Source organism: Orcinus orca, chromosome 17 (assembly GCF_937001465.1).
Source record: "Orcinus orca chromosome 17, mOrcOrc1.1, whole genome shotgun sequence".
NCBI classification, from domain to species: domain Eukaryota; kingdom Metazoa; phylum Chordata; class Mammalia; order Artiodactyla; family Delphinidae; genus Orcinus; species Orcinus orca.
This window is the reverse complement of record NC_064575.1, coordinates 27,979,208-28,006,134: the sequence shown is the minus strand read 5'-3', so window position 1 is coordinate 28,006,134 and position 26,927 is coordinate 27,979,208. Positions and strand designations below refer to the sequence as shown.

The window sequence follows — 26,927 nt, the reverse complement described above, 5'->3', positions numbered from 1 at the left end:
AAAATGAATGCTGCATATGTACAAATAATTTAAAATCACTAGATAAGAAAGAAATGTATACCTGTTCAGAAACGTAATCAAATTATAGTGGGGAAGAAAACCAACAGCAAAAAAATCAGAGCTATAACTTCATAACAGGTGTAATAAACTACTTCCCAATTCCTAAGTATAATTTCATTCCTGTTTGACTGGCAAATGACTACTTCTCCTTTCATATACAGTGTCACCTTCTTTCTTGGTATGTCTAGGCAGAGTTAAGCCCTTCCTTTTCTAATACCCAGATTTGTTGGATTAGCAGAATGGGCTATTTTTTCCCTTTGAAAATTGAGAATTTTACCCTGTTGTGCCAACTCATGTCCCCATACTTTTCTTTCTGTCCTTAAACCATAAATTAGCGATTCCTTGGCTGCTAGTTCGGAAATAAGCTGCATTTTTTCATGCTTGAGAAGTTCTATTTGAATACTCTTCTGCTTGTCATCTTCACTTAAAATTTCAAGTGTGTTGATTTGATTCTGTATACCACCAAAACACATTGGAAAAAAATGCAAAGTAATTATTATATTTAAGTGTTTCTTTATTTTCTTTTTGCATTTTATAATGAGAAAAAATGCTATTTAAGCAAATACAAAGTAAATGTTCCTAAATTTTACATGAAAAAATGTTTAAATTTTATTAACTAAAGATAAATGTAGGTCATGAAATAAAAAGTCAAATTTTAAGAGCCTACTCCTTTAAATGCTCTGAATTTTATTTAATATCTTAAAAGAGCAACTACACATGTAATACTCAAAATTTCTCACCAAATATTCAATATTTATATCAATAGTCTAAAGGTTACTTATAGAAAGTGAGTCCTTTTGGGCAAAATACCACTAATATTTAAAATTGAGACTATAGAAATAAAGTAATTAAAAAATTATTATAGTTAGGTATATGTAAAAACAACCACTACCACAAAATTAATATATCAACAATTCATGTATTTCCCAAACTTCAACCACCTGTATCACTGTAAAACTGGTACATTTACTTAGTATGCTTCTTAAAATTAATTCACGTATTTTACTTAAATACTATTTTAGTGTAAGCAATACAATCTGTGCAATCATGGTTTATCTCCTAATTATATTACTTTTCACACACGTTAAGAATATATAAGTAGTGTTATCTAGTTCATAATTTTGTACTTCCTCAAATCATCACAATATTCTTGAGAAAATGACATAAAAAATTAAAAAGGAAATATAATGTTACAATGTCTTACCTGTAAATTTGTTGCTGTTTCCTGTTTCAATTTAGAAACTTCTGCCAGTTTTGTTTTTTGTTCCTTCACCATACTGGTTAGATCTTTAATTAAAGAGGAAGATTCATTTTCTTTTCGTTGAGCCCAAACAAGAGCATTCTTGCTCTTTGCTAATTCAGTTGCAACATTTTCAAAACCATCTTTAACCTATATTTCAAAATTGCATTATAAATAGCAGTTCTGCAAATATTTGGAAAATACCTGTTTCTGGAAACAGCTTACTTCTTTCATTTTTAGAATCAGAATAAAACTGACAGATAATTGGCTTTGCAGGCTAGCCAGGCGATACGTGTTTGTGTTGTAAGTCCTCAACCCTGCTATTATAACATAAAAGCAGCCACAGATACTATGTAAACAAGTGGGCATGACTCTGTTCTAATAAAACTTTATTAATAGAGCCTGGAGACTTTAGTTTGCCAATCCCTGCTCTATAGTAATAGAGAATTCAGGTTTCCGAATTCCTATTCGTGCTCTCTTTACTTGACCATTTATAACCTCACTTAGCTTTGGCAATAGCACTGAAGATTAGCTATTATTTATGTGAAAAAATAAGGCTCTAAGAATTTAAGTAATTTGGTTAAGATCATATAGCCAACATGCAAATAGAGCTAGAATTCTAAAACGTAGTCTTATCAAACCATATCTTGTTGATTCTGTTTTCAATAAAAAGCTAGACGCCATTCTTACATCTTTAAATCTTCTGGCTTCAACAGTTAAAGCAATACGGAATTCATTTTCTAAATCCATATACTGTTGGTTTAATGCATCAATTTTGTCTTGGTATTCTTTTATAACTTGTTCATGTTTTCTCTCTTCTTTAGCAACTTCTTTAGCTAAGGCTTCCTGGAACTCAGCTTCACTAAAAAACTCCCTTGTTTCAAGGTCTTTCCTGGGATGAAAAACAAATAAAAATCACAGGATGCTGTTTATCTAGAAAGAAAAACTTTAAAGGTCTTTTAAATAGTTATTAAATGTTCTATATTCCCTATTGTTAAAGATCAGCTCCTCACTTTCACACACAGAAAACTAGGGATAGGATGGTAGATACAGAAAGAATATGAGTTTTGATTGCGTATTCGGTGGTGACAGGGATAAGAGGAGTATGCCAAATCTTAACTTCACTGAGATAGTTCAGAATCATTTTATGGTTTCTAAAATTCTTTGGGTGCATTCACAGAAGTCAGGTTCTGTCTCACTGCATCTTCTACTTTGGTTGAGTCTTTGACATAAAATAAATACAGTCTGACTGGTCCTGGTGGCTGGTTAATTGAAAACAACAGTTATGTGTGAAATTTCACCAATCTTTTAATATAGGGCCAGTTTTTTAATTTCAATGTGAATTCATTCTTCAGAGTTCTCCATTATTTTTCTTGAATAAATCAAACTCATAAAACAAAACCCATTACTTCTGGTTTTGGTTTCTTTAAACTAGAACAAGTTAAAAGATATCTGAAAAGAAAATTAAGTGCCAATTTTTAGATTTTTGTGATTATTTGCCCCCCAATCTTTTATAGTTGTCTTGACCACATATATGATGACAATTTTCCCCAGAGCATCAAAATTTAATTTATATATTAAAATTTGATTTATACAAGGACAAAACCAAAACAGGCCTGAGAACAAACACAATTAACTCATGGCAATCATACAATTCAACTGGTAGTAAGCAGATAACTAGCTGAATGTGCTTAAATTACTGTGGACTTTAAAAAGCAGGTGTTGGCAAACTATAGCCCATAGACCAAATCTGGCCTGCTGTTCTTCTTGTGGGGAAGTAAACTTTTACTGAAACACAACCATGCCCATTCATTTATGTGCTGTGTATGGTTACTTTTGTGGTACAAAGAGATAGCTTTGTGGTATCTATTCAGAGATAGATACCTGAAAAGCCTAAAATATTGATATTTTCTATCTGGACCTTCACAGAGAAAGTTTGTTGAACCCTGCTTCAAAGGGATAAAGAATATTGATAATTTAACAAGTAGTTACTTGGAAGTCAATTAAAACAGCTTTCTCTATATTACAATGATCAATTTTTAGTTGGGCTTAGAGAAATGGAAAATGAGCTTCATTGCTATAAGCCCATACCTCAACCTCAATAAAGTTACTGATTTGTTTTTAAGCTACTAGTTCTAACTCTAAGATTGATTCTAAAGCATACATAAACATGTCATTCTCCATGAGCTAACTGTGCCAGACTTCACCACTGCTCAATCACTGTCTAGTCTTGGCAGGGGCAGGGGGTAAAACCAAATAACTTTTTCCTATTTTTAAATGTCCATATTTTCCTAAAATGTACATATTTCATTTACCTGTGTTCTTGTTCTTTCAATGCAAGAAGTTCATGAAGTTGTTGCACGTGTTCCTTTTCTTGATGAAGAGAAGTTCTAAGTAAGTTTATTTCTCTATCAGCAGCTACGGCTTTGAGTTCCACCTCTTGGATAAGTCGCATCTGAGTAAAATACACACCATTACAGTATTTAGATAATAATCTCCTCTGCTTCTATTTTAATGTCAGTTGCCCAAAGACAAATGCCTTCTAAATAATAGGACCTAGGGACTAAGTTGATTTTCAAAATTTATTAAATGCTATGGTCTCATAAAGTGTAGTCTTAGAAGCATCAAACACATTAGCATTAACTCTTACTTCACCACAGACTTTATTGAAAATTTCCATTCAGAAGGCATGAAAATTAAAAGTCTCCAAGTACCCCAAGGAGACATTTAAAAACTGGCTCTTAAACACAAGGCTAACAACCTGCAGCATTTCCACCAACTCTGCTTTGTGAATGTTGGCAGCCCTAATTGAAGAAATGATTCCATAGGTTAAATTACTGGCACATTTAAACTAATTTTTGCATTCAGCTTAACATCCTTTATGTTTACTATATAATGACATAATTTGTTTCAGGACAGAAGCTATGAATGTGTTAATTCATGGGACTGAGAGTAAAATAGAGAAATACCTGTGCTGCTTGCTGTTGCCTTTTTTGTCTCTCCTTTTTTTCTAATGCTTTTTCCAGGGTTCTTAAGTGTCTAACATGATCCTCTTGTTGATCTCTTGCTTTAATTAATTCAACAGTTAGTTTTTTAATTTCATTTTGAAGCCTGTGAACCATAATTTCGAGTTGTAGTTTGGAATTTCTCTCTTTAAAAATAATTTCCTTTAGCCTAAAGCATAAATCAAACGTTGCTTTAAGTATATTACACATATAGAAAGATAAAAACTGTACTAAACATTAAAAGTTACAGTAGAGAGGAAGATTTGAAGTATGTTCCAAATTCTCCTTAGATAAAAAACGTTGAAAAACAGTACGCCTTTCGCCCATCCCTGAAACTAGCATTGGGCCAAGAGGGAAAACATTTTACATAAATCAATGAAACTTTATCTAAGAAGATGTAGTACATATATACAGTGGAATATTACTCAGCCATAAAAAGGAATGAAATAGTGCCATTTACAGAAACATGGACAGACCCAGAGACTGTCATACAGAGTGAACTTAAGTCAGAAAGAGAAAAACAAATATCGTATAATATTGCTTATATGTGGAATCTAGAAAAATGGTACAGATGAACTTATTGGCAAAGCAGAAATAGTCACAGATGTAGAGAACAAACTTATGGTTACCAAGGGGGGTGGGGTGAGACAAATTGGGAGACTGGAATTTACATATATATACTACTATGTATAAAATAGATAACTAATGAGAACCTACTGTTTAGCACAGGGAACTCTACTCGGTGCTCTGTGGTGACCTAAATGGGCAGGAAACCTAAAGAAGAGTGGATATATGTATATGTATAACTGATTCATTTTGCTGCACAGCAGAAACTAACACAACATTGTAAAGCAACTATACTCCAATAAAAATTAAAAAAAAAACAAAGCTGTAGTAACTAAAACAGTATGGCACTGGCACAAAACCAGACACATTGACCAATGGAACAGAATAGAAAACCTAGAAATAAACCCACACATATATGGTCAACTAATTTTCAACAAAGACCCTAAGAATATATAGTGGAGAAAGGACAGTCTCTTCAATAAATGGTATGGGGAAAACTGGATATCTACATGAAAAAAAATGAAATTGGGTCTTATCTTACACCATACACAAAAATCAACACGAACTGGGTTAAGAACATAGACATAAGACCTGAAACCATAAAACTCCTAGAAGAAAACATAGAAGGAAACTCCATGATATTGATCTCGGAAATGATTTTTCCATGGGGACACCAAAAGCATGAACAAGAAAAGCAAAAATAAACAAGTAGGACTACATCAAAATAAAAAGTTTCTGCACAGCAAAGGAAACAATCAAGAAACTAAAAAGGCAAATGACAAATGGGAAAAAATATTTGCAAACCATATATATGATAATGGGATAATATCTAAAATATGTAAAGGATTCATACAACTCAAAAGCAGAGAAACCACAAATAAACCAATTTTAAAATAGGCAAAACCCCTGAACAGACATTTGTCCAAAAATACGCAAATGGCCAAAAAGTATAAAAAACATGTTCAATGCCACTATTCATCAAGAAAATGCAAATCAAAACCACAGTGAGGTATTACCTCACACCTGTTAGGATGGCTATTATCCAAAAGTCAGAAGATAACAAGTCTTAGTGAGGATATGGAGAAAAGGGAGGCCTTATACACTGTTGGTGAGAATTTAAACTGGTGCAGCCATTATGGAAAATAGCATGGAGGTTCTTCAAAAAATTAAAAAACAGAACTACCATAAAAGTGGGATCCACCAATCCCAATTCTGGGTATATATCCAAAGGAAGTGAAACCAGTATCTCAAAGAGAAACCTGCATTCCCATCTACACTGCAGCATTATTTGCAGTATCGAGATATGGAATCAACCTAAATGTCTATTAATGGATGAATGGATGAAAAGGTTATAAATAAATAAATAAATGCCATATTAGTCAGCCTAATAAAGAAAGAAATCTGGCCATTTGTGACAAAACGGATGAACGTGGAGGAGATTATGCTAAGTGAAAAAACTGGTGATATCACTTATATGTGGGATCTAAAAAAAGTTGAACTCATGGGACTTCCCCGGTGGTCTAGTGGGTAAAACTCCACACTCCCAATGCAGAAGGCCCAGGTTCGATCCCTGGTTGGGGAACTAGATACTGCATGCATGCTGCAACTAAGAGTCCGCATGATGCAACTAAAGATCCCGCGTGCCACAACTAAGACTTGGCACAGCCAAAATAAATAAATAAATATTAAAAAAAAAAGTTGAACTCATAGAAACAGAGAGTAGAATAGTGGCGACCAAGGGTCAGGAGTGGGGGGAATGTTGGCCACAGGGTACAAGCTTTCAGTTATGAGTAAGTTCCAGAGACCTAATGTACAACATGGTGACTAAAGTTAAAAGTAATGCATTATATACTTGAAATTTTCTAAGCAAGTAGATATTAAGTATTCTCAACACACAAAAAAACAACTATATGAGGTGAAGGATATATTAATTGGCTTGACTGTGGTAATGATTTCACAATGTATAACAAAACATCACATTGTACATCTTAAATATATACAATTTTTATTTGTCAGTTATACCTCAACAAAGCTGAAAAATAAAATATTGAGATTGAGAAAAAAATAAATTAATGAAACTTTATCTTATGTGAACTTTACTATTCAACAGCAAAACTACAAAACACATTTTTTCAGGCATTGTGCTAGATATCAGCTTAAAAGCAAGCAAGATGAATAAGATACAGCCTGGTCTTCAAGGAGCTTAATATCTAGCAGAGGGGACACTGATGCATTTATAAAGAAAGCTACAGGAGAGAAACAATACCTGAACAGATACCTGAAGTTAACTCTGACTTCCCTGTATCTTCCCCAGACACTAAGTATTATATCCTAGTACTATACTACCTCTGTGTTACTTAGAGCCTTTTGACTAAAAACTCTTTAACTAGTTTCAGTAAGAAAGGAGAATTTATTGACCCACATAACCAATTCAGGGGCTGGGGTGGCACTATTCCGAGGCACAGCTGAAACCAAGGATATGAATACCATCAGGTCCCTCTCTCTGATTCCCTACAGGCTGGTTTCAGTTTTTCCAATGGCAGGCTTCTTTGTAACATGCCAGGGAGATGGGGAAGGCTATAAACATCTCTGACAGCAGTGACAACCAAACAGAAAAGGTTACCTTTCTCTAGCTCAACTTAGAACTGAGCTCTGGGAAAGGCTTTGGTTAGTCCAATTTGGTTCATATGCCCACTCCATGCAGCGGTCACTGTGGCCATGTGGGCTAAGGCCAGGGGCTCACCTCTTAACCAATATTATAGGCAGAGAGGCAGTTCATGACAGAACAGAAGTCAAGTGTTTGAAAAGGGGACAACGAATAGCAAAGACATAGCCTCATAAAGGAATTTCTGAGCTAGGCAGCCACTCCAATGTGTACCTACTATAATTGCCAAGCCATAATTGAGAAAAATCCCTACACTCATCAGCTTCTATACTACAGTCATTTCTCCAATTCTTGTCCTCTTGCCTTTGAGAGTCGTCTCCAAACTGGTCTTCCTTTGTTCACTCTCTCAACTCTGGTTTGGTATGTTATATGAAAGAATATTGGACTTTATTCTGTGGACCATATGGTGGAAGGGGCAGAGAAGCTACCGATCAGTAAAATTAGAGAAATCCTCTAATCAAGAGATAAGGGCCTAAACTGATGCAACCGTCTGGGGACAGAGAGGAGATAGTTCAACACCGTTTAAGCAGAATGAAGACGGTATCAATACCAACTGGTTATGAAGTTTGAGAATGAGAAAGGAAGCAAAAAAAATCATTCTGAAATTTCTAGCTTTGGTGGCTGACTGGAACACCATTTATTAGAACAAAGAATACAGAATAAGGGAGCAGGAAAAAGTCAACCTAAGGACATGCTGATCTTAAGACACTTACAAGCAATGTAGACAAGAAATTTTTAGTAGATGATTAGATGAACAATTTGTTAATCAAGGAGGCCTATAAAACAGATAAAAGTTTTGGGAGCTTATTGGTTAGGTATTAAAAGCATAGTAAAGAAGATTCACTTTTTGAGATAATATATATTCACAGCATGGTACCTAGATGCTAGACCCTGCCTTAGGTATGAGGAAAACAGAGTCCCTACCAAGTCACATAAGGGAATATGAAGATTGGTGAGGATCTAATCCCCAAAAAACATTTGGGGTATAAAAGAAAAAAGAATCAGAAAAGATTGAAGATGAATTTCCAAGAGAACAACAAATATGTAACACAGGGAACATGGCACAACAGCAAAGAGGTTAAAGAAGGATAAAGATGAGGTGTGTCCAAAGCTTTCCAATTAAAATAGAATTTGGCTAGCAACCCCAGACATAACTTCCTCTAATATTCCACTAGATAATACCTACAAAACAGAATAAAACAAAAATTCATATACATATGACTCTAAACAAGAGAAAACATAGTGCCAAAATCAGGGAGGAATTTCAACAATAAGGCAAATGGAACTAACTTAAAATAATAACAGCTCTTAGAACACTCAGGCTTTGCCTTGTATCTTTCTGGATTAAAAAAAAAAAAGATATACCCTCTCTTTCATTCTATGACTGTGACTCATTGAGTCACACAGTCTCTATAAATCTATCATTAAACTATGTTGGCTACCTATGCACCTACTGCAAACAAAAGTGCTGTTTCTTCTGAGATGGTCAGAGGACAGTTATTTTATCCATTCTGTTCCTTTACCCCTGTCCAGCACTGTCTTGTATAAGGCAAGAAATTGGTGGGTAGTGGTGGTTTGGCTAGTAATAGCACAAAGCATCGTAGCTTGCGTAATTACAGAGGTTTTCATGGAACACATTTGGTATTGTAATTTTCCTTATATTCCATAAGTACAAAGAATCAGAGAATCAGGTAGTGAGGGGTAGAAAATACCACATCAGTACCACACAACTTTACTAGTTAAATGCTTAAAAGAACCTGGGAATTGGGCTGGGAGCCATGTACATCAACTTACTAATGAATGAAGATTGTAGGAAGGGAATGATCTACTATATAAGCAGCTAAGAAATGGAACCAAGAGCAACTTCCTAAGCCCTATTTGTTGGCAGACACCAAGTCTAGAAACCCGGTGCTCATTCAAGGAGAAGAGATAAAAATTGAAAGGAATCCCATGGAAAAAATCTTATAACCTTTTAAGGAAAAGCATAACTTTTGAAATAATTGCCTATAGGAAACAGAAGAAAAAAGTTATTGTTATTTCAGAAAACCGTTTGGTATTCGCACATCTTGGAATAAGACAATCCTGTATTACATAATTTACTACAGAAAAAAAAGATAAAACAGGAAATGGAATAAGATGGAATGAAAACATTAGAATTAAGAAACTTGGGTTATCTGGTACTGAAGCCCATTGTTGAGAAGAATATGCAAGAGACTGATTATGACCCAGAATGCCTAAAGAAAAAATGTGCCAAGCCCCGTCCTTTACGGAAAAAGTCTGCCAATCCCAGCTCTACACTCTTCCTGTTTTTCACTTATAATACTTTTTTTTAATCGATCTGACATCTCCCAGCTTGAGGGCTCAAATTAATATCCTGAATCCTTTGTTAATGTAAAAAACTGACAAAGCCCTAAATCTTTAAATTAGTTCAAACTAAAACCATATGCATAGTTTTTTTTTTTATCATACTACAGCTAGTTTAAACTAAGGCATTCCAGTTCCAAGTTCAGCATTCTTTGTGCTATGAGATAACTTAAGGTTTACAGACTTTCCCCTTACCTATCTGTAGTAAGAAGAGCCAGGCTATGAGTATCTTTTTTTTCATTTGCATGTTTATGCAGTTCATCAATATAATCCATAAGTTTCTTTTCAGTTTGTTCAGCTTTCCATCTCTTCTCTCTCTCTTGATCTAGTTCCTCAACTAGTGCCTGAAAGAAAACAATACTGTTATGTGAAATTGGAAAAGTTACCTAACCTCTCACTGCCTCAATTTTCTCATTTATAATGTGGGAATAAGAGTATCTAATTCAAAGGGCTGTGGTGAGAATTAACCAAAAGAATGGAAGTAAAGCATGCAGAACAGTGTCTGGCACAAAATATCCACTCAATAGATGTTAGCTGCTATTATTATTGTCATAATGATTTTTATTATTTTCTAAATATTAAGGCCTTTATACCTAAGAATAAGGAGACAAAACCAATAGCATGAAAAGTGTGAACTGTTTCAAAAAGTAATCATACTATTGGAAGAATAGTGCACATTACAATCCTAAGTATAACCAGTTGTTCACAGTAAAATAAGGGTAAGTTAATAAAAAATATAAAATAAATCAATGTGTGCTAAAAATTCTTAACAACATGTGAATGATTAAGGAAAATATTGAAGAATTTTAAAATTCTTGAATGCCTCTTAATCTGGAATCCATGGGTCCAAAACTGGGTTTCAGGAGAGCCCATGAATACCCTGAAATTATATACAACATTTTATGAGTTTCTCTAAGGAAGTTTCTCTGCAAAAATCCATAGATTTCCTTAGATATTTAAAGGAGTCTGAGACTCATAAGTTAGGAACCACTGCTTTAGGAAGAATTCAAAAATTCAGACATGTTTTCTCCTCCACAAGCATACAACAAAATGATTTCACTGAAATCTGATCTTAAATAAATGTGTAATTTCCATTCCTTTAAAAATTACAAAAATAGTAACATTACACAAAATCTGGAAATCAGGAAGGGGAAAATAACCCAACCGCAACCCCCAATAAAATTACACAAAATATTTTTTTGCTCATAAAAACATGCATAGTTTTTCTGGGACTAACTTCGAATTTAAAAATAAGATTATTCATATCCAATTTTTCTTAATCTCTTAAATCATACCCGGTAAGTGGCATTTTCTGAGCTACCGTTGTTTACTTTAATTATTTCAGTCTTCTGCTTTTCTGATTCTTCTAATATATTATTGTTCACTAAAGATGATCTTAGGTGTAATTCTTTAAAGAAAGGTGGTTTCATTTTACGATTACAACTGCAAAGAAAAAAACACAAAAAATAACTCAAAGAAATGTATAATACTTATAACTATTTTTCACAACTTAGGTAATGACAATCCAGCATAAAGAGAGCCTTTTCTATAAATTTATATGAAAGTACTGACTAAATTTGAGGCTGCAAGGCTGAAAAGTCAAATCTTTTGACATTAGAATAGTAAAAAAAATATTACCATGAGATAGCTTTAAGAAAGAAGCCAGCAATAGTAACTTCTGTGTGCCTTATCTGAATTCCTAGAACTAAAAGAAGTACCTTATAAAAGCATTGTTGTTTTTACTGTGGCGCTTAACAGTTTGAATAGTTTTGGAATAATATGGGATTTTTGATCTTCGAGGAATTTTTCTATTGCATTCTTTTCTGTTTCCACAGTCACTTTCAGAAGTCACATCTGTGTCTCTTCTTGGTCTGAGATCTTTCTCAGGAACATTATCTATTAAAGAATTAGAAGTCTAGAATAAAAAAAAACAAAGTTTTTTAAAAGTTTAATTCGGTATAAAAGAACATAATTTGACATTTTCTAAAATGTTATAACTTTTTACAAGATTAAAGATTTATAAACTAGGTATGTTTGGAATTAAAGACAAAGGATTCAACTTCTGGTATGCACAAGTAAGCTCCTATGAGGTTGACGCTCTCAAGATAACAATTACAAACTGGGGAAAAATACAAACAAAACAACAACAACACTACTTGGAATCCTGGAAAGTGAACAAAAGTAGTCTTATTCTAGAGGAGAGTAGACACCTGGAAATATGACCAGAATGGATTGTTTCTGCTTTATGGCTTTTATCCTAAGAAAACAGCACAATTGGCACTACGTAGGGAGTCTTAAAACTCAAGTGGGAAACCCACAAACTTTTGGGTCTGAAGAATCTGAGGATAGTATGGAATAGACTGCAAGAAGCCCAGCAAAGGATAAAAAAAAGCAGCAGTTAGTCAAAGCAAGTTAAATGCTTGCTATAACAAAACTATTAACACTCTTTGGAGGCCTATAGCAGCATCTCGATTCTCCACAAAGTAACATTCACACTGTCCAGGACAAAATCCAAAATTACTCACAGTAGGAAGAACCAGGAATATATGACCTATTCTCAAGAGAAATGACAATCAGTGGAGACCTGAGAGGACCTAAATGTTCAAATAAGCAGAGAAGAACTTTACAACAGTGATCATAAGTATGCTCAATGATATAAAAAGTGCTTATCATGAATGAAAAGGAAATTCAGCAGACAAGTAAAAATTATTTTAAAAAATGGAAATTTTACAACTGAAAAATACAATGTCTAAAGTAAAAATTGACTGGCTGGACTAATACAGAATGAGGTGATAAAAGAAAGAATATGTAAACCTGAAAAGAGTTCAGTGGACTTATTCAATATGAAGAATACAGAGAAAAAAAGTTGATAAAACCGACAGAGCATCAGGGGATTGTGGGACACCTCAAAAGGTCTAAATGGAATTTGAAAAAAGAGGAAAGAGAATGGGACAGAGAAATATTTGAAGCAATGATGTCCAAAAATTCCGAAATTGAGTGAAAACATAAATTTACATTGCATAATGATAAAAGAATCAGTTAAATAGGAAGAAAAAGTAGTCATAAATGTGTATGTGCTTAGTAAGAGAGCTTTAAAATATGACAAGCAAATGTTGAGAGAATTAAAGGAAGAAATAGACAAATCCACAATCATAGTTGAAGAATCTAACATCTCACATGCAACTGATAGAACTAGACAATAAAAATCAGTAAAATTAAAACTGCTGCTTATTAAAAGACCCTTAAGGAAGTGAATAGCAACCCACAGATTGGGAGAAAATATATTTGACAAAACATTAGTATTCAAGATATAAAATGAATTCCTATAACTCAGTAATAGACTAATCACTCAATAAAAATGTGGGCAAAATTTCTGAACACTGCACAAAAGATTCAATAAGTACATGAAAAAGTGCTTAACATCACTGATCATTAGTGAAATGCAAATTAAAGTCACAATGAATATCAGTATACACCCACTAGAATGGCTAAAATAAAATCAGTGCTAACACCAAACATTGGTGAGGATATGGAACGACTGGAACAGTCAGTTTACATTGTTGGTGGGAATAAAATGGAACAATCACCTTGGGAAAGCTCTGGCAGTTTCTTATATAACTAAACAAACACCTACCCTATAATCTAGAAATTCTAGTTCTAGCTATTTACTGAAGAGAAATGAAGACCTAAGTTCACAAAAAGACTTGTACTGTAATTTCATAGCAGTTTTATCCACAAACCTGGAAAGAACCCAGTGGTATATCAATAGGGATAATGGAAAAATAAACTGTGGTATACCCATACAATGGAATACCACGCAGCGATAAAAACAAACTACTGATACACATAATAATGGACTGATTTCAAGGTTATTCTGAGTGAAAGAGGCCTTACACAAAAAAGTATATACTGTATGATTCCACTTATAGTAGGTTCTGGAAGGAGTATTAAATAGTCTATAGTCAAAAAAAATGAGAAAAGTGGTGGCGAGGGTGGGGAGTGCAGTAGAGGAACCCCTGTGAGCAGCAGCACAAGGGAACATTTTAGGACAGTGACGCTCACCTTCATAAACGTTTGGGTAACAGGCCTATGTACTGTCAATTCAGGGAATACACACATCTCTATTTTACATCAAAAGTAAAAAAAAAAAAAAAGTGAAAGTAAAAAAAACTGTAAAAAAATACTGAACTATAATGATATGATATGCAGGCTTAAGTATTTAGGGGGAAGTATACTGATACGTGTGATTCACTTTAAAATGTGTCATAAAATAAGATAGTTTGATAAATGAGTAGATGGATAGACATATGATGAAATAAGTAGAGTAAAATGTTGACGGTGGAATCTAGTTGGTGGGTATCCTGCTAATTCACTAAGAAATTCTCTTAAATTTGCTCTAAGTTTTAAAATGTTCATAATAAAATGGTGGGGATAAAATGAAAACTTAAAGACAAAACAGCCTTTCACAGACAGAATTCTCAAAATCAGTGTAACAATTATAAGTCCAGTAATTAAGAAGAATAACCATCATTATATTATAGCATATTTTCAGTAACTTTATGACTTCACTTATAATTTAAGTGTATATATCAACTGAAATTCAAATTGTATGTTTACCCTTTATACCAAGTAAAACAAGAAGTCCTTCTCCTAAACAATTTTATATGCATAGCAACAAATCATCCTTTTTCCTCCAGAGAGCTAGACTCCTATTCGTAGTTATAAAGTAGGAAGAATTATCACTAACTGAATAAGAAGCATGACAATGGAAAGAATACCAGATTGGATATCAGGACATTTGCGTTTGAAGTTCAACTCTGCCTCACTAAAATAAAGGACTCTTAAATAAACTGAGTTTCTTTTCTATATAACAAGAACAACGATATACTAATCTCTATCTACTTGATTGAGTTATTGTGAGAATGAAATGAGGATGGCATAAGAGAAGCTGAAAATTTCACTTCAAATTTAGGTTATTAAGCTTAAATCTAAGTTCTGACATTGAGAAAGAAGAGTCAGCCATTCTAAGATAGAAGATGAAACCTGAAGAGATGAAGAGCCTAGTACCTCAGTAATGTGTTATCAATGATGTCAAAGAATGCATCTGCCAGCATTCTTGTCCCAGTTCTACTACAATCTACCTCTGTGGCCCAAATTGAAATCTCTAGGGATTTTTGGCACACAGAATCCTTATAGTCTTATTCACGCACCCACCTAAGGTAGACCTCATGTTTATCAAGCATTGCTAATGTTATAGCTAAGACAATAGTTCAGGATTATTAACAACCCATCGAACCATAATCATTCCATAAGCATTTTCCACTACCCACCCCCATTTTGAGAAAAAATTTAAATATTAAAATTCAACTACAAATTTCTAGGTCAAACTGACTTTTGACTAATAGCCTTTTGGGCCTATCCCACAGTCTTTCTCCTCCATGTCCAGGTAGGGGATAAAGGAAAAATCCGTTGCATTCTGGGAGGTGTAGTGTTCAAGGAAACAACTGTCAGTATAGGTCAGAGCAAGGATGCTAGAGAGAAGGTTGGAGACTCAAATAGTAGTAAATTCTAGGAATTACGGATCAACCACACAGTTCAAAATTTCTAAAAACCAGAGAACTAGTAGCAGGGGTAAAAAAGGATTAGTATTTCAAGAAAGCAGAGGTTATTTGGTAAGGGTCTGCTGTAAACAGGAATTGAAGCAGGAATTATATAAAATAACTTGCCATTTAGCTATAGGTTATAGAAGTGGCTTTGACCATGAAACAACTGAAGAGAAAGTAGAGGCCAAAAGTAGCTCACATATCCTCTACGTTAATAAGCACTGAATCCAAAGAGTTCTATTTACTTGAAATAAAAGGTGGGTGGGTGGAAATAATAACAAATAATTCCTTTGTTGCAGAACAACAAAAGAATTACATAATGAAGATTTGAAGGAGGACATTAAGGAAAATGAGTGAAAAAAGTATGTTTTTTCTACCACTACTACTACAATAGAATCCTATTTTAAAGAAAAAAAATAAACATACACACCAATGCAATAAATATAGACTGTTTCTGGTGGGTCAGCTTGTATGCAATTTTATTGCACATTTGTTTTACTATTTTTTTCTCCAACAAACACACTGCTTAGAAAAGTAGGAAAAATATTTACTTCACTGAGAAGCTGTAAAATTTGGTCATCTAATTTCTGAAGTTTCATCTCATTCTGAAAATCATTTTCATTATTAACTTTCTCTGGCTCAGAAGGACACACAGATATAAAGGATGTCAAACCAGTATCTGCTGGTGTACTTACAAAGTGATCCAAGGGAGCTACCTCATCGATAGGTGGTGTTACCACTGGCATACCATCAGAGATCTAGGACACAGAAACAAACCAAAATCCTTTAAATTTACATTTATTTATTAATTAAAATTTGAAGATATCTTTTATATTAGGGAAAAAAAACATACTATACCTCATTTTCACTTATATTTAGGGGAGAGTCAGAAGAAACTAAATTATCCGAAAGACCTTCAAAGCACTGTAGGTGTGATGAGTTTATTTCTGCCATATTTACTGGTTCACCAAATATGTTCTTACAATCTAGGATTCTAAGCTGTGGCAAAGTCTGGAGCATAACTGCTCTGTACCCTTGGAAACAAATCATTCAAAATGAAAACTCAAGCATAAAAAGAAAGGTTAATTATTTCTAGAATGAAGTAAATTTATCAGCTACCAGATATATCACCTGAATGATAAAATTAGTCCTGGAATGCAACTAATAAACGTGTAATAAAAAACTACTTAGTTCTTCTCCAGTACATAATCATTAAATACAAAACAAACAAAACACTACCCCCCAATCCCTCCCAAACAACCCTCCTGATGAAAGTCAGAAAGTTAAAAAATCATCATTTCTGGATCTATCTTTTATAAAATTGCTGTAAAGCTATAAATGCATGAAACCAGTAGCAATTTATTCCAGACAGAAAACCAAATATAGCTCTTGTTTATTTGTAATATGATTAGTACAGATGTAAATCAGGATGATGAGAATAACAATCAGAGAAGCAAGAATTTTGCTAGTGAGGCCATAAGCATTAACAAACTTAAACATTCCTACTTTCTCCTCTTAAATTCTATATAACTAGGATTAAAACAGACAATCTATCAAGTATTTAAGAATATGTTTATTTTCCCTAATTACATATGAGAAGTCTGGCAAATTAACATTAATTTGGTGTTTAGGCTAATAGAAACACTTCAATTTTGATAAATTTTAAAACCAAGTAAAATAAAGTGGTTGGAAGAACTACAAAGAAGTCTGGAAAATTCATGTTAGAAATTTTGAGGAAAGAAAAGTAATTTCAGTAATAATTCTGGGGGGAGGGCAACTGTGTTCAGAGAAATACCTCATCTAGGAAAGAAAGTGAAAAACAAAGGTTCAAACTATAGGAACTAGAGGTTCTTGAGACGAGATTATTAGGAAAAAAATCCAACTTGTGGGTCAGTAAATTAAAGTTGTCTTAGGAATAAGGTTTTTTCCCCAAGAAAAGAGTTTCCCCCCAAAATGGAAATCTGCTCTGATTTTTAGGGAGACTCTATCATTATATGGGCTTAGGAAAATAGTTGATCTCAAATCTAATATATTCTTCTGCAAAGTAAAATTATCAAAATAGGTTTCCATTCTGGGAAAAGCCTTCTCATAGCTGCATATTAATGAGAACACAGCCTCTGCAGCCAACTTCTACCCAAACACATCTTTAGAATGTATATTCATATTCTACGTTTGTATCTTATTGTTGGGTTAAGCACTTTGAGATAAATAAGTTCTAGAAATGGCAGTCTGGTCTGCTTTATCTTTGCCAACCTCAATGATTTTGAATTAGATCAAATGGCATTTCAGCAGCATCTTCTATATATCTTGTATCTTAATAAGTCTAAGCTCATATTAAGTTTAAGATTTCTTCTTAAAAAAGTCATTTACTTGTTAATAATTTAACACATTCACATGGTGTAAAATTCAAAAGGTATTCAGTAAAAAGTTTTCCTAACATTTCCTGATTCCTAGATGCCCTTTTCTCATTTCCTGATCCCTACCTACCTAATACTGAAGTTAGCCACTATTATCAGATTTTTGTGTATCCTTCTAGGTATTTTATATATATATATACTCAGCAAACACACACACACACACGTTATCCTTTGCACACAGATGGGAGCGTATTATACACAATGTTTCGCAACTTGCTTTTCTTTCTCTTAACAGTAATATATCTTGGAGATAAGTGCTTATCAGTAGCTAAAGAGATTCTATATTCTTTTTTATGGCTGCTTAGTGTTATACTATAAGAATATATCATAAGCACAATTTAATTTTGAGGCATTCACTTATCAAATATAAAACTGTCTAAAGAGAATTATCTCTTCAGCTTGTGTTCCTCTTTTAACAGCAATTTAATTTGTCTTAATAATTTATTTGCAATTATACTTTTCCAAATACATAATAAAAAGTTGCAAAGCTTAAGACAAATTCAAGGTCATAAATACAAGTTGCAGGAAATAAAGGAGCTCTGAAAATCAACTGTTACAAAAAGTATTAAATTAATTGATCATACCTGGCAAATGACAGACAGGATTATCTTCTCCATTTTTCTCCAAAATGAGATTAGTCAAGAAGCGCAATCCTACCGTACACTGAAGTAGGTGATGGATACTATCTATACAATTGCTATGTAGGTCAATATATCTAAGTTTATGTTTAATTCCATGAAGGGGCATCAAACCTGCAACAGGAAAAAAAATGTTTTTGATGTCACAACAGTAATTTTTCTAACAGCTAACTAAAAATAATTTTTATATAGGTTGTATTTCAAGAGGCAAAGGAGTAGCATTAATAAGACCCTTCTGTAAACAGCTATATCTAATGAACAGGGTATCAGCAAAGTCAATTGTTGTTTTGAAGAAACAAAGGTTTGGCATCTCTTTGAGCCTTAGCCCAGGCGTACCTGGGCTGTTTAAACAAAACAAATGGGCCTCCCCAGGCCCATGTACTTTTATGAGAATAAGAATAAAGCGATGGCTTCAGGCTCTCAATCAACACACTATTTTTAATTAGGAGACATAAGCTAACACTCCAATTTCATTGGTTTGAGCATAAAATAAATATAAATAGCACCCATTTGATTTAGCTCCCTGGTAACATTTCTTGCATGAGATTATCTAGAGCATGGTAATGTTAGAAACTAGGTTTGTAGCAGAGGCTACTGGTTCCTGGCACATCTCCCTGGCCAGCCTGACTTCACTGCAGCTGTGGTGGACAGGGGCCATGTCTCAGAATTTTCTTTAAAATGGAGCTTGCTGAGCAAGAGTTTAGCTCAGAAATGTGAAGGAGTTAACACCTCCAGGAACCCCTCAACAAAAGGAGAATCATCCATGGCTGAATGCCCTAGCCTTCCTTCTTTTGGAAGGACCATTCTGAGATACACTCTACACTGTTCTGATGAAGGTCTTATTTTTCAATTTTGCCTATTTTAGTACTCTCCATGTATAAATTCAACTTTACTCACCTTCCCCCCCCTTCAATTTCTTCAACCTGACTGGAATACTCTTCTCTCCTCAATGACCTTTATCATATCTGGCTAACTTCTACTCATCTTTTTTACAGGGTTGCCTCTTATTTTCTTCATAGTCCTCATCACTAACTTCTGTTCATCTGTCACACCCTCAGAAAAGTCTTTGACCACTCACTACAGGACCAGATTTCCCGTCAAGCATTCTTATGAGTACTCAGCATTTCTTCTTAATTTACTACCACATTTCTAAGTTCCTGTTCCATGTTACTGGTTCTTTCTCTTATATTGCAACTTCATGTCCCTTTTACGTTTTGATTTTAAAGTGCCCCAGGGCGCATTCCTGGTCACCCCCTCCTCTATTCATACACTCTTCAGAATCTCCTATAGTGTCACAGCAACAAACAGCACTGATGTACCAAATCTACACCAACCCTGATGCCCTACCCCCAAATCGCAGGTCATACACATACACACACACATATCTAATAGGGCTCTCGAATTTAAGATAGGATCCTTCATTCTTACCCCTTCATCTCTAAACCTGTTCCTCCTCCAATCTTCCCCATGTCAGGAAATAGTACCATCAACCACCTGTTACTACAAAGATAACTCTTAATTATCTTTGATTCCTTTTCCCTTCATCTCCTCATCTCAATCCATCAGCAAGTTCTATGAACTCCACATGCAAAACATAATGTATTTACTCCTCTACATTGTTTCCATCCTAGTCCAAGTCTCCATCATCTCTCATCCAGACCACAGGAAGAGCTTCTTGCCACCTGACTTTCACCGTCCTACTGAAGTCCATTCTTCACCCACTCAGCAGCCAAAGTGATCCTTTAAACAGATGTATTGAGTCACTTACTTGTTTAAAGCCTTCCAATGGTTTCCTATTGTACTTAGAATAATATACAAACTTTTTACCCTGCTTACGATGCTGTACGTGATCTGACTTTTGCCTGTTTTGTTATCTCTTTTCTTAGCACATTAATCCCTCATTTGCTATGCTCTAGCCACAGTAGCCTTCTTACTGCCTTTATCATGGCAAGCTTGATCATGCCTTAGTGTTTTTGTATGTTCTTAATCGTATGAACTGTCATTATTTACTTACTGAAGTGTTTCTGAACATATAAAATATTATCATTCTAAGAATTATCTATTAGAACTTATAGGTTTGCAGAAAATATATACAGTAGAGTTTGATGTGCTTTAACAAACATATACGGTTATGTAACCCCTACAATGGAGACACAGAACATTTTCATCACCCAAATCACTGTGTCCCTATGTAAATCAATCTTCTCTCCTCATCTTCAACCCCTGGTAACTAATGATCTCATTCTGCCCCTGTATCTTTGGTTTTGTCAGAATATCATATATATGGAATCATACAGCGTAATCTTTTGTGTCTGGCTCCTTTCACTTAGTATAATTATTTTTAGATTTATCTATGTTGCCGCATGTATCAATAGTTCATTCCTTTTTATTGCCAAGTAGTGTTCCATCCTGTGGATGTATCACAATTTGTTTATCCATTTACCAGGTGATAGACAAATGGGTGGTTTCTAGTTTTTGGAGATTATGAATAATCATATAAACATGATTATATTAAAAAGTAATATAATCATATTAACATTCATGTACAGGTCTTTGATTAGACATGTTTTCATTTTTCTTAGGTAAACAACTAGAAGTAGAAATGCATGATTATACGCTAAGTATTTGTTTAACATTATAAGAAACCTTCAAACTGTTTTCCAAAGTAGTTTTACCATTTTGAATTCTACCAGTGATGTATGCAAGCTCTAGTTGCTCCACAATCTCACCAGTGTTTTGTATTTTAAGTTTTTAAAAGTATATCTACTCTAGTAGGTATGAAGTGGATCTCATTATGATTTTAATTTGCATTTCCTTAATTACTAAGGATGCTAAACATTTTTTTAAATCATGGGCTTGTTTGCAACTTGGATATCCTCTTGGGGAAGGGTCTGCTCAAATCTTTTGCTTATTTTTTGGGGTGGTTTGACATGATCTCATTTATTTGTTTTACTTCCCCACTACAATGTAAGCCCTGTGATAAGAACTTTATCTATTTGTTGTTGTTATTTTTTCATCACTATAGAAGTAAATGAATGAACTATATTATCCAAAATTAACATTTTTCAGTTAAGGAAATTGCATCCAAAGAACAATATACTTTGCTCAGCATCACACAGCAGAGACAGAGCTACAGTTAATACTCAATTCTAATACTTCCACATTTTGGGGGAAAAAGGTTTTTAAAAATTAAAATACTGTTGCTACTTTGGTTAAGGGTAGGGACTAGGTCATTGTATTTTATTCTTTTGTGTACTAAATACCTGGCATAGGGTCGTATTTTTCTAGCAGGGGAGAAGAACAAACAAATGAATAAGACTGTTTCAAATACTGATAAGGATTATGAAGATAATTAGAGAAATTCTGCTAGTTCTGACAGATAATTTTAAGAATTATCATAAAACTCCGTTCATTTTATCAGTGTATCACTTTAATCAATTAAAAGATTAACAAGTTTTAACCTTCTTATATATGGTAAAGTCAAAAAGAAAATTAAAAAAAAATCCTGGGACTTCCCTGGTGGTCCAGTGGTAAAGAGTCCACCTTCCAATGCAGGGGACGCGGGTTTGATCCCTGGTCAGGGAACTAAGATCTCACATGCTGCAGGGCAACTAAGCCTGCGTGCCACAACTATTGAGCACCTCAACTAGAGAGCCTGCATGCCACAAACTGCAGAGCCCATGCGCTCTGGAACCCGCGTGCCACAACTATGGAGCCCATGTGCCACAACTATGGAGCCCACGTGCCACAGCTAGAGAAGAAAAACCTGCATACCACAGGTAGAGAGAAGCCCACACACCACAATAAAAGATCCCGCATGCCTCAACTAAGACCTGACACAGCCAAAAAAATAAATTAAATAAATAATAATAAATCTTTGAAAGAAAAACCTTGATTGTTAATTTGCTATAGCCTTTGGAATGCTATATACCTACACTGTCCAATATGGTAGCACTAGCCACATGTGGCTTTTTAAATTTAAATAAAAATTTAATTAAAATTAAATAAAATTACAAATTCAGTTCCTCAGTGTACTAGCCACATTTCAAGTGCTCAAAGGCCATATCTGTGTACTGATTGCCATACCAGATAGCACAGATACAGGATATTTTCATCATTGTAAAAAGTTCTGCTGGAACTATCTCTCTCTACATAATAGTATATTAATTATCTAAGATTAAAACATTATTCTCCCAAAGTAGGTTCTTTCTAACCAAGTTTTTTCTGTTACTGATTACTCTGGTTTTTATTCCTAGTTTTTTATTCAGCTGTAGCTTTAGCACCAACAAAAAACAAATATGACTGAGAAACACCCTCTAGATAAGATTTTTGGTCAAAAATTGGATTATTCAGTTCTTCAACATGCACAGCTCAGTCTAACTCATTATACATGGCAAATACTCAGCATTATAGAAAACATAAGCATATCAACTTACCACTAAGATCATTTATGTGGTTATAAGATAAATTCAGTCTAGTCAGATTAGTTAGTGCTTTAAGTCCTAAAACAAAATAAAGCCATTATAAGATTCAAATAATCAATTAATTAGTTATATAGTATTACAATACTATTTCAGACTGCTCTGAAGCAAATCTACAGTCTGATAACAGTGAAATCAATTCTGTTGGTATTTTACAAAATATATATTTTTTAAACTGATAACTTTTCTAGAAGAAAACTTTTTATGTAGAGTTTTAGGGTCAGTTTTGAAAAGTTTATGATAATACTTATCCCACTCTTTTGGGAAGAAGATGAAAAATGGACTTAAATCAACTCCCTTATGCAAAGTATTAGATGAAAATCACTTACAAACCTTCTATTCTTGTGATCAAATTGCAGGACAAGTTTAAAGTACGTAGTTTTGTCAGTGTGTTTAGCCCTTCAATTTGACTTATTTGATTAGATGACAGATCTAGATGTTGTAAATTCCAAATGTGATCAATGGCTTTGATCTTCGAGATGTTATTGCAATGAAGATTGATGGCACGAAGGGCTGAATCTAAAGATAACTCTGATATGCTACAAAGGAAAATATATATTTTCAAAAACAAGTAAAAAATGGATTTAAAAATCATGACCAAATAAATAAAATTAACCAAACAGCATGTAGATAGTAAGTATGAACTCTATTCATTCTATAATAAAATCCTTCCTACTTGTGGTAGCCTTGAAATGTCTCATAAGGTACACTGCTTCTTACAACTAACCAGTATTTTGGACCATTATCAAGAGAGGCAAGGGATACCGGGCATTTCTAGCTTTTATATGCAAACAAAGTCATCAGCACTGAGTGAAAGCAGTTATTTGTGAAGTCAGTTCCTGGAATCATAACACCCCAAGTTCAAATCTGCACTCTACCACTTTTGCTGTGTTACTTGAGTAAATGAATTAACCTCTCTAGACCTGTTTCCTCTGCCCATTTAATCCTCACAACAATTCCAAGCAGTAGGTATCTAAGGATGCCACGGTTTACAGAAATTAAATAACTTGTCCAAATTCTTGTAGCTATTACCAAATTGAGCCAGTATAAATACAGATCTGGCACTGGAGTTTACAATCTTATTCTCATCACTGTCTGCTATGTCTGTTTAACCCAGAATGTAGTTGATTTCAAAATAAACCATTAGTTATTGCTATTCGTAGTGAAACAGTCCCTGTCCTCCCTTGCTGAAATTTGGAAAGCATCTCCTCTAAATGGAACTCATCTCTTCATTCTGTCAATTACTGCTATTTTTAACTGGAACCTCTTCTGAAGATAGGAGTTCCAGGAATATAAACTACAGTGCACATAATTCAGAGATGCTTGAACTGGGACACACAATGTCATTGGCATCTGTTCTATGTTCTATAGCAGCTATAGTAAAGCTGTAGGAAATCTAGTAGCAGGAAAATGAGAAGTTTACCAGTCAGGGAGTAAAGGGAAAACAAGGAATTCAAGTTTGCTTCCAAATTTGCATTAAGAATCTCAAATTTAAAATTAAAACATGAAAAGTATGAATAAGTCACAAGGTCATTCAACTTATCCTTTAGTCTTCAGTCTGAAGCACATAAGAACACCTGGCAGAAAAGATAAAGCATTTCTAAATTTCAAACTGGCAATCTCTAAATGTGACTGTTTCAAATATTTTCCAATTATCTTGCTTCTGTCATTTACTGAGCTATTATTTAATACCAGACGTTATGCTATTAACACATGCTCTTAATGACAGCCATCTAGTTTCTGAAGCATTTCGGTTTCTGGAAATTAGTATTGTGCATATAATGTAGTATAGCCGAAAAAGCAGACAGTGAAATTAGACAGAAATGGTTTTGAATTCAAACTTAATCCACCAGCTGCACGATGTTGGGAAAGTTATAAAGATCCTCTGAATCTCAGATCTGTCCCTCGTAAAGTTACTACCTTGCAGAATTGTTGTGAGGATTTGTGATAATATATGTAACATGCACACATAAATGGCATTCAGTAAATGGCAGCTATTATTAAATATAAATATTCTTTTGAAAAACACCTTCCTGGGGCTTTCTGGCAAATTTTAGATCAGGATCCAGAACAAGTTGCTTGAAGTATCAGCAAGGTGCACAGAGAGGGCAGGCAACAAAGGAACAGTATGTGGAAAGGCACAGAGAAGCCTACTATGGAACTGCCCGCTTGTAGCTTAGTGTGGCTAATCACAGGGTGTAACCGGAGAAAGGGTAAGAGGTAAGACTGAAAAGGCAGCGAGGGACCAATCAGCAACGCAGAACCAAGAGCCTAGTATCGTGAACAAATTTGGGCTGCATGAAAGAGGAAAGCAGTGAACTAAATATGTTATGTTTAGTATTTTCAAGAAGTATTAACAGTATATGTATCACAGGGCTCTGCAAAGTAATTGGACCAGGAGCTAAGACAATCAAGGCAAAACCAATGAAGAGCAGCAAACTCTTGCTTTACGGCTGCCAGAGATACTACTTTGCCACTTTCTGTCATAGAGAAAGAGCAAAGGATAGGACAGAACCCGCGAAGACCAACAATTACAGGGCAAGCAAAGAAATAGTTGCCAGCAAAGAAAGGAGAACCAGCGAAGAAGGGAGGATGGTCAAACGCCGGCAGGGAACCAGGACGTGGGGCAGTTTCCAGGGTGTTCATTAGTCCCTGGAGGAAAGGAAAGGGGGCTCATTGGATTTGGATCTGGCACTTCAGCAGCGCAGTTGTGGCGGAGAACGGCGGGCGACAGCCAGACGTCTTCGTGTGCGGTCTCGGTAAAGCTGCCCCGCGCCTCCGCTCCACCGAGGCCGCCCGCCGCCCTCGGCCCCTGCCGTGCGGTCTCCGGTAAAGCTGCCCTTTACCTCCGCAGGCCTTTGTCCATGAAGCACAGATCCCCGCAGCGGCTCTCGCCGTCCTCATTCTCGACTTCCGGCTCCACCGGCGCCGCCATGGCACCGGCGACGGCGAGATGGGTCTTAACCGGCGCCCAGCGGCGGGTCTGAAAGGCCGGAACACGCCTCCGGGGTGCGCGGAAGTCCGGCCCTAGGGGGCGGGCCGAGTTCCTCCAACCGACAGCCGGCACTTTCCCGCCCCGACGGTGTCGCAAAGCCAGAAGCCTGAGCTTCCCCAACGAGGCCTTCCCTCCCTTTTACGGTATCTACGGCGCGACTCCTGAGACTTGCCGTAAAGCGAAACATTTTGCCTGGCCTGTGGTGGTTGGGCAAGGAATGCGTCTTTCTTTTGTGGCTCTTCTGTATGATTTTTGCATTGTAGGCGACTGACTTCTGAAGGCGATTTCACAGCAGTTTGTTTTTACAGACCTGTAGTCTTACAGACCTATAAGTTGTTCCCCCAGGTTATTGCGTCTACTGGATGCCTTACTTGTGCCAGGCACCTCCCTATGCAGTGAGGAATAAGATGAAGGCCATTCTCGTTCCTGGAAGCATTCATAGTTCAGTGGAGGAAACAGAATTGCTGTGCATCAGGGCCAGTGCTAGGAATAGCACAGAAGCATTTAAGCCAACTGTATATTCCTGTGGGTAGTGGGAATGTTTTATAAAAGGAAGTCATCCATAGATGACTGAACAGAGTCTTGCTAGCTCACAGTGTGTTCTGGACAGAATGGCATTCCAGGTAGGAAAACAATACCCAAATAAGGTCCAAGAACCCTCCTGGTTACATTGCTTTCTGGGTCAAGGGAATATTTTTAAATGGAGACAAAATATTTATCTCAACCCTGGACCAGTCACTATCCTAAACTAAAATCTTCCGTGGTTCCTCACTAGCGACGGAAGAAATTTTCACATACTGAGGCATGGGGAAGTCATTCTGGCTTTATGCTAACTGGAACAGCCTACCTTACGTCAAACATGCATTGTACATCTGCTTTAACCATTAAAGGA

At 35.2% G+C, this 26,927-nt stretch overlaps 1 protein-coding gene across 5 annotated transcripts in view; it reads right to left on the bottom strand.

Annotated features, from left to right (window-relative positions):
• LRRCC1 (leucine rich repeat and coiled-coil centrosomal protein 1) overlaps positions 1 to 26,165 on the bottom strand; it is a 35,024-nt gene extending 8,859 nt beyond the window's left edge. The window contains exons 1-14 of one of the 5 annotated variants that reach the window (XM_033439822.2): positions 25,887 to 26,165; positions 23,374 to 23,579; positions 22,996 to 23,061; positions 18,506 to 18,673; positions 16,363 to 16,538; positions 16,200 to 16,262; positions 11,620 to 11,816; positions 11,197 to 11,344; positions 10,097 to 10,245; positions 4,270 to 4,474; positions 3,616 to 3,755; positions 1,991 to 2,192; positions 1,265 to 1,450; positions 338 to 512 (exon numbers count right to left, since the gene is read on the bottom strand). In XM_033439822.2, the coding sequence (XP_033295713.1) occupies positions 338 to 512; positions 1,265 to 1,450; positions 1,991 to 2,192; positions 3,616 to 3,755; positions 4,270 to 4,474; positions 10,097 to 10,245; positions 11,197 to 11,344; positions 11,620 to 11,816; positions 16,200 to 16,262; positions 16,363 to 16,538; positions 18,506 to 18,673; positions 22,996 to 23,061; positions 23,374 to 23,579; positions 25,887 to 25,975 (2,170 nt within the window). In that variant the 5' untranslated portion in view covers positions 25,976 to 26,165. Of the gene's footprint in view, positions 1 to 337; positions 513 to 1,264; positions 1,451 to 1,990; positions 2,193 to 3,615; positions 3,756 to 4,269; positions 4,475 to 10,096; positions 10,246 to 11,196; positions 11,345 to 11,619; positions 11,817 to 16,199; positions 16,263 to 16,362; positions 16,539 to 18,505; positions 18,674 to 20,166; positions 20,300 to 22,995; positions 23,062 to 23,369; positions 23,580 to 25,886 lie in introns of those variants that run through there. The other 4 variants (XM_033439824.2, XM_049700750.1, XM_033439826.2 and 1 more) reach the window with 4 other exon arrangements.
• Positions 26,166 to 26,927: the final 762 nt, after the last annotated feature.